General features: G+C 41.4%; 1 protein-coding gene across 1 annotated transcript; it reads right to left on the reverse strand.

The window, feature by feature from the left end:
- Nucleotides 1-346: 346 nt before the first annotated feature.
- Nucleotides 347-7,200, reverse strand: LOC311145778 (delta-like protein 4). Its single transcript, XM_084182089.1, has 11 exons — nucleotides 6,750-7,200; nucleotides 6,320-6,583; nucleotides 5,954-6,011; nucleotides 5,051-5,317; nucleotides 4,345-4,405; nucleotides 4,040-4,170; nucleotides 3,653-3,822; nucleotides 3,112-3,328; nucleotides 2,144-2,900; nucleotides 1,903-2,011; nucleotides 347-1,757 (listed from the first exon to the last, which is right to left on the reverse strand). The coding sequence occupies exons 1-11, from the start codon at nucleotides 6,801-6,803 to the stop codon at nucleotides 1,752-1,754; spliced, it is 2,094 nt and encodes a 697-aa protein (XP_084038215.1). The 5' UTR covers nucleotides 6,804-7,200; the 3' UTR covers nucleotides 347-1,751.
- Between the last annotated feature and the right edge of the window lie 1,213 nt (nucleotides 7,201-8,413).

Raw genomic sequence — 8,413 nt, forward strand, 5'->3', positions numbered from 1 at the left:
ATGCGGCAACAGATAGCCTACAGTAACATACATGAATGAACATGCTATTGAGTTAAATTAAATATATATTTTTTCTTATTCTGATGTTACCCAGACCTTCATAAACACAAGCCAATTTTTTTCTTTTCGATAGCATATATTAGATGTATTTATTAGACTGTTAAGAGCGTTTGAGTCACAATTACTGCTCGTTGCCTCAAATGGAGGGGATCCCTTGAGACCCAGCTTTTCTAGTGTTAAGCCAGTTGAAAGCAACTTGAACTCTTGACGACAAGGGGCTTAAGGATGAGATTGGTGTTCTTTTTGAAAGAAACAGTTCCATACAAATATTGACCATTCTGTGTACTCTACTTTAACATTTTTATTCCTTTTTTTTATATATATAACTTTTGTCCATATTTCTCACATTGCTGTCAAATACAATACTGTCCACTAAATGATTGCGTGCACATTGATTTCACATCACATTGACTCACCAGTCACCACTGTATACATGGGATTATTAGAACTGCTACAAGGTCATACATCATCTAGACAATGAAGCCATTTCCACACCAGGTGATGGACTGAAGTTTCTTGATCATTCCAATATTTAGGCATATTTAAAGCTCTATAGTTGACCACTTCTACTCAACATGAAGCAAACAAACAGCAGTGTACCAGATATGTTTTCATTGTTTAAAAAACAACAATCACAACAACATTAAACATTCAAATAAATTCAACTTTTTGGGCATCAAATTGAAAACCGTTGTACACCGACTTCTAAATTTATAAATATACATTATATACAAAATAATCATATAAAACATAATAGAAAGGCCAGTGCTTCATAATATTTAAATAACTAGTGAAATACTAATCTTTAAAAAAAACATTATTAGTTCAGTAATGTCAATTCTAATTATAGGCATCCTTGGTATGATAGTCACTTTTGTTTTTCTTTGTCTCATTTCTGGCCAATGTTGCATAATAAGAAGTAAAAATAGCTTCTTCTTGAATCCCCCTGGCACTGTATTGCATCAGTTGTTTTCTCTTAAAAGTATTTTCCCTTCATTTTTTGTTGTGCAATGGATCCAAGAAGAAGCAGGGCATCAAGCTCTATAACCCATACTTAAGGCTCTGTGATTCGGGATGCATACATTCTTTCTGAAAAAAAATTATTCAAAACAAAAACAGGTAATTTACAAAATTGACATAGGCCTGGGTCTAAAATATTCTCATAAAATGAACCGTTTCTAGTATTTTTTCTCTCTCCTTGAAAGTGTATTAAACAAAGTCTCCTTTTTTGCATAGCACATCACCAGGGTAAATGGAAGTAGCTGGCTCCTTCCACAGGCTTGTTGGCAGTAAGTTGATTGGTTGGTTTCTGATTATCACAATAAGGTGGAGTATCTCCAGAAAGAGCCCTCTCGTCCTGCTGATTGGCATGCTGGCATAAACACATAGGCCTATTTTCCATGGATATGGTGGGAAACGTCCTGTCAAGGGGCTGAATCTGTCAGTACACCCTGAAGGTGAAACATCCAAAAGTCCAAGTTGTGTATTATTTCTCACAGTCTGTTCAGTCCTTACATTCTAACAAAGGTCTGTAGTTTGAGTCCTATTGCATTCATAGAGCACACCGGCTCGGTCCAGTTATCAAGTTTTCAAGAGCAGCAATTCACAGTGAAATAAATCCCTGTCTGTTTCTACACTGTAAACAGTCCAGAAGATATCCATTCTTCAGAATGGCTGATACCCTCCATGTATTATACCTGGTAGTAGAAGAAAAAAAGTTAACTAGTTGAATCATCGGAGCAATATAATGGAAACCTTGATCAACTTTTGCATTGCTGATTGATAACTGTTGTCAAGAGTTGCAGGAACATGTTCAGAGGAAATTTGAAAAAATAAGCTTACCTCAGTTGCTATGACGCATTCATTTTTCTCCTCTGCTATCACAAACACAGACTGGTACATAGAATCTCTTGGAGAACATATCGTTGATACCCTACACTCTGGCCTTTCACTGTAAATGAAAAGAAAAACATGTCAACACTTAAACACAAATCCAAACCACTGTCATTTATCAAAAACTGGAGAATAGGAAGTAGGTCAAAATCTATCCAGGTTGTCATCTGCAGGCAGCATTTGAACTTACCTGTACTTTCTACTCAATGGCATTTTCTCCTCTATGGTCTTTTTACAGTTGTCATCTTTATCCTCTTGTGACGGTTCATCCTTGTAGTCCTTGGAGGTTTTGTAGTCCAAGTGGTAGTTGATGTGTTTGTGGTTTTGGAACTTCTTCCTGGGACAATCCACCTCCAGGTCCAGGTCCACCTTTTTGTTGGTGTTCTTCGGCTGCAGGTCAGATATGAGGTTCTCCTTCTGGACATCTGATATGTTGTTCATGGTCTCTGAGTCCTGCTCCCTCTTCCTCTGCTGCTGGATGTGGCGCAGGACCATGGCCACCATGCAGATCAGCACCAGGAGCACCACCAGGCCCACACCCAGACAGATGGCTGCCCAGTGGAGCCTGTCCTGGGGCTCTCTGACGGGACTGGGGCTGGGTCTGGGGCTGGGGGGGATGAGTAAAGGCACATCGTAGGACTGGCACTGGGTGCCGCTGAAGTGGGCTGGGCAGGTGCAGTCAGCAGGCTGGCCTTTGGCCCCGTTGGTGCAGGTCCCACCGTTCAGGCATGGTTTGGAGGCACAGCTGTCAGTGGGCTTGTCACAGTTGCGGCCGGTGTAGCCCAGGGGGCAGATACAGGTATATTCGTTGATGCGGTCCATGCAAGTTGCTCCGTTGGCGCAGGGGTTCATGGAACACTCATTGATGTTGATCTCGCAGCGCAGGCCGGTGAATCCTGAGCGGCAGCTGCACCAGCGTGTGGTGCCGTGGATAACACAACGTCCACCTGAACAGAGTAGACCAGCATTATCAAACAGTGCACATCATAGTCACTTTAGGTTAGCTCTAATGCAGATGTCTCTAGAGAGAACATTCCAAATTGATTTGTTTGACTAAGTGCTCTGTACTGACAGTGTAGAAAATAACTCAAAGACAATAAACAAATTCCTTCTAATCGTTGTTGTTGAGATGTAGAGAGAGTGGAAACTATCACATACCATTTGTACAGGGCAGGGAGGTGCATTTGTCCACTTTCTTCTCACAGTTGAGTCCAGTGAAGCCCCCTGGGCACTCGCACAAGTAGCTCCGCCCGTTGTCCCTTTCTCTGCACTTCCCGTGGAAGCAGGGTGAATCGGCACAAGTCAGCATTCTGTGCTCGCAGTGCGTCCCCTCAAACCCCTGTGGGCATGCACACCTATAGCCGTTCTCAAGGTCCTGTTGGCCACAGATAGACAGAGGTTATCACAGCCCACTGTCACAGGAAACAATCCCAGCAAAAAGAGCAGTGTAGGTTTGTTGCTGTGCCTCTCATTTCGATGCCCTTGCGACTCCACATTATTATCTCATAATTCTCATGCCCCCTGTGCCCCAGTTTGAATTACATTCATTTACAGGAGAGAGTATGTGAACTGGCTAAAGGTCTGTCTGTTGCATTCTTCTATCTGGCCCAGAGATGTGGAGTAGATAGAGGAAAAACAATAACAGGAAAGCCTGTGTGTGCTGTGTGTTTTGGGAAATGGATAGGCTTTCCGGGCTTACCAAGCACTGGCCTCCGTTCCGACAGGGCTGACTGTCGCACTCCTTGACCTCGCTGTCACACTTGTCCCCTGTGAAGCCCGGCTGGCAGGTACAGGTGTAGCTTCCCTGGCCCGTATTCATACAGGTGGCCCCGTTACGACATGGCTTGTGATGGGTACAATAGTTCAGATCTGTGGATGAATGTGTATATGAAAAACTGTTACTCCCTGCCTCTAGTCTCCTATCATAATCAGGATGCCTGATGACTCTTGCTCTTGCAATGTTATAGGAACATGTCATATTTCTACTGTCATATAGCATGTCCTGTGGTTTGCCCCTATGGGCTATTGAACAGCAGTACTTCTGTATTGTTTCACAGCAGGACACAGAGGAGCCTAAGACACTGACCTTGGTCACAGAGGAGGCCTCCCCAGCCCTCTTTGCAGGAGCACTGCCAGGGCTGCTGACAGGTGCCATGTTTGCAGGATGGATGCCTCTTACACTCATTACAGAAGGTTCCCTGCCAGCCCTCTCTGCATCTGTCACAGACAAAACACCACACCTTTAGCACTGTGTGCATACACACATGCAGGCATATACACATGCAGGCATATACACATGCAGGCAGGCAGGCAAGCATGCATGTAAACACACACACACACACACACACAGAGAGAGACACACACACAATAGAATAACTATTGTATACTTACACACACTCTCCTGGCCTTGAGCAATTTCCATTCATTTTGCTGCACCCTTCAAGGCAAATTGCTGCATACAAAAAATTGACAAAACAGGAACTTAATTTTTTGTAAACTCATTCAACAATACATCATAAAGCTTCTGGCTTCGATTAAGTATCCCCTTCCCACTGTTGTAGTATCAAAACTGTTACCTGTCTATTTCTAATTAAACCTTCATTTGCTGTTTCTGTGTTGTGACATTGAATTTGCATGGTTACAAGACTAGTGTTTAACGGCTGGTTAGGCCTGAGCAGATGCTTGCTCTCAAAAGCGGACAGCTGCCCCATTGTTGTTCGTAGGCTGTTGAACCCTGTTTGCAGCTGCTGCCCTACCGCTCAACAATAGAGCCCGCAATTTAGTGGCGCGTGGCTGATAATAATGCCGCGATTAACCCGGCGCGTGCTGCTTTCCCAGAACGCTACCCGGATTATTCTACCCACATGTGCCCAAAGTGGTGAGAAATCTAGGGGTGAAGGGGCTGGGTTGGGAGGGAGCGCGCCGCGCTATTTTCGCTCATCCTTGTCACTCCAAAATGCAAATCTAAGCCTTTCTAGAGCACCAGCATCTCGACACTATAGGTCCTATTATGCAAATACTTCTAGAAATAACATCCTGCTACATAATGTGAAAAGTATTCTTAAGAAACCCAGAACATTTTATTCTGATTGCTTACGTTCTTCGCAGTAGTGTCCCTTCCAGCCCGGTAGACATGATATTTGCCCGTCAGGGTTGCAGGTGTAGTGGCCAAAATGGTCGTCTCTTGGAGCGCATATTTTGGAACAACTGTCCCCGTAGTAATTTTCATTGCAGATGAACCGGTATGAGTACCTTAACTCCGTCTGCCCCACACTCTGCACATCCTGGGACCACTCATCCCCTACTTCCAACTTTCTTTGAATGGCAAAATAACTAATCAATAAGGCAGGGTTGTTTGTATCTGCTGGGATAGAGAACAAAACACGTGTCAAGATAGTATGGCCTATCAAATAGGCTACTACTGTATGATTGCATGCTTTTTAAAAAGGCCAAACAAACAGTGCACATTGTCTTTAATTATTTCTCTCAATAGGATATATAGAATGTAAATGTTTAATGCAAGTTATCAGTTTATGATAGGCATATATCAAGGCCTGTGCGCAATTTTTTCAACTGCGATTGAAATGTCATCTTCCTTTATGTCAGCAAAACATTTTGAACCCATTATTCCCCTTCCAAAGGGCGGAACAGCAAAAGGTGTAAAATACAGGAAAGGCAGTCAGTGGCTTTTGGCAAGGTTTAGATATCCTCACTAAAGACTTGCACACTTTCCCACGCTTAAAATAAACTAGAGGAAGTGCGATTGTGTTGGACACAGAGCATGAAAGAAGTGTTCTGTTGCACGTAATTCATCATGACACATGGACATCAACACGTTCACGTTTCCAAGTTTCATTATAACTGCAACATTTCTGTATAAATTGCATTTATTTATACTGCGTAATGATTTAAATCTAGTGCATAGGGAGTATTTGTCATGCATCTGTAACAGTGCCATGTATCCCTCTAGTGGTGGTCATGTATGGAGCGCGCCACTCACCTTCAGGTAGATCCGCTGAAGGAGAATACCATGCTTCAATGATTAGAGAAAACGAGCCCTAGAAGGACAGGTGGATAAAAAATATTAGCCTACAATGAGTTTCATTTTTTCAGTTGCACATCTTTTTTCTTTTCTTTTTTTTCTTTAGATAATATCTATTGAATTATATGTAGACTAGGCTAATAACATAATAACATGTTATCATAAATCCTCATATTTCATGTTATGCACATCCATATAGGCTAGTGCAGTCGTTTGATTTATGCTTAGCTCTTCACCACTCATCTTATTGCAAACACCGTTATTCCATGTATCAATAGGCAGATATATTCTCAACCACCTCAATGTGGTATTATAGCGTCTTACCGGCCATGCAAAGTGGGTGACTGGCAGGCGAATAGGTTTAGTGAACGTGCCGTCCTCCATGACCGTGAACGAGTTGGTGCCTAGTACAGGTGTAACGGCACTGCCGAAGTAGCAGTCACCTGGTGACACTACGGTCTGGTAGTTCTTCAAGCAAACTCGGAAAAAAGTCCTACAGGCTGGACTGCAAGCTATGCCGTTTGCCAGCAAACCTCTATTATTCTGAAACTGATGAAGATCAAGCTCGAATACACCAGATCCCAGAACCTAAAGGAGGAGAATCAATTAATATGTAGAACAATATTTAATTGCAATCATTTACATTCTGCATTATTATAGGCGTATTATATGCTATTATATTGTGTATTATTACACTGTTGCTGTGTCAACACAGGCATGAACGACTCCAATAATAGTTTAACTATAAAATTACCTGCGTAAAAATCGTTATAATAATTGCGATGATAAAGGTAAACCAAGTTGCCATTCTTTTCCAAAGATCGGTTCGTATCCTTTGAAAAATAACCTGTTCTCCACAGAGGGCTCCTATTCCAAGCAGTGATGATGAAATATGAAATTTGGAAATGAGAAATAAATAAATCCTTCTTCAAAACCGTTTTGGACGAGACCCGAGCTCCGCAATCCAAAACGCGCAGAAGTTGAGAAACCTTATTATCCAGACAGTGAGATGCAGGTTAAACGCATAACAGTAACGTCAATATCCACAGTTTATTCATCCTTCTGTCTTTACGTTGACCTTCCATCCTGATCCTGCTGAAAATGTGTTTTCTCTTGATGTTGTGTCGATGCAACTCTTGCGCTTTGCTTATACAGAAAGCTTCTGGTGGCGCCAATATTGTTGTGAAAATGTGGCAGGACATCAGTCACAGAGCACTCTGTTTCTTAATGAAGGGTGTTTCAAGTCTCGGCACAAGTTATATACTTGTGTACTCATTATGAATACTGTCAATCAATAAACGCCGCCCCTTTCCATCCACGCCTGCTGCAACCAACCCTCATGTCCAATTTTAATAATCCTGCCGTTGTCTCTCGCAGGAGACAGACTTTTGACTATCAACAATTCGGCATCTGTTGATATGTTTTTGTTTCACTGAAAGGGTTTTTCAGCACGTGTAGCCTTATAGTAGGTTTGAATTTGTTTAACAAATAGAAATCACATTTTATTACACATTTTTATTCCAAATATATTTTAAGTAATTATTGTTTTATTAATTAATAGCAATTCCTTTTCATCCTCTTTATTTGATGTTTGTATCAGTAATTACGAAATGAATATAAGAACGGATTACCCTTTCCTTTTTTTTTTACCTGTGTATCCATTTTGCACTCTCCAATTGGCCGTGCGTCATTGGGTGCGCCCTCATCCACAAAGACGCCGCGTGCCTCTTTGGTCGCGTGCCTCGCATTATCACCGACCACACATCTTTTTTAATGTCACATATTATATAGAATAGTGAAGACAAAGCGGGAGATAACCATACAGCTGTATGATAATGAGCTGAGCTCTATCCAAACCATGGGCCTCAAAAATCATAACTCTTTAAAGGTGCCCACTCCTCAGAAATGTGAAGAACTGCTCAAATCCAAACTGGCAGTCTCATTCTCTCACAGACTTACTGTAACAGAGGTTATCAAGATATGTACTTTTATTAGTGCATTAAATCAATATTGTTTTTCAACTTTATAAATGTTTTTGTTTACACATTTGATTATTGTTGTGTGTTTCATGTAAACACATTTGATTCTTGTTGTATGTTTTGTGTAAACTAAGTGTTAATTACCCTGTTCATGTTTTGTTGATATCTATTAAATAAATGCCCAGTAAAATACCATGCCACCTGCTCAACCAATCACCATTATATGACCTTCACTGGAAGACAGCCAATTCTGGAAAATGAAGTGGGGGTTGACTGTAGTCCAACTCACTGTATGTTAGTTTAACTTAAACAGCTATGTTTATTGAACTTGTAATATCCAGCCAAGCTGTTAAATAACTTTCCCTCTTTCCTTTTTAAGATCAAATGATTGTTGAGAGAAGGAAACCAAAATGAACCCAATTAAGTAAATGTAGGACTT

The sequence above is a fragment of the Coregonus lavaretus genome, assembly GCF_964263955.1.
Source record: "Coregonus lavaretus genome assembly, chromosome: 18".
In the NCBI taxonomy this organism is placed as follows: domain Eukaryota; kingdom Metazoa; phylum Chordata; class Actinopteri; order Salmoniformes; family Salmonidae; genus Coregonus; species Coregonus lavaretus.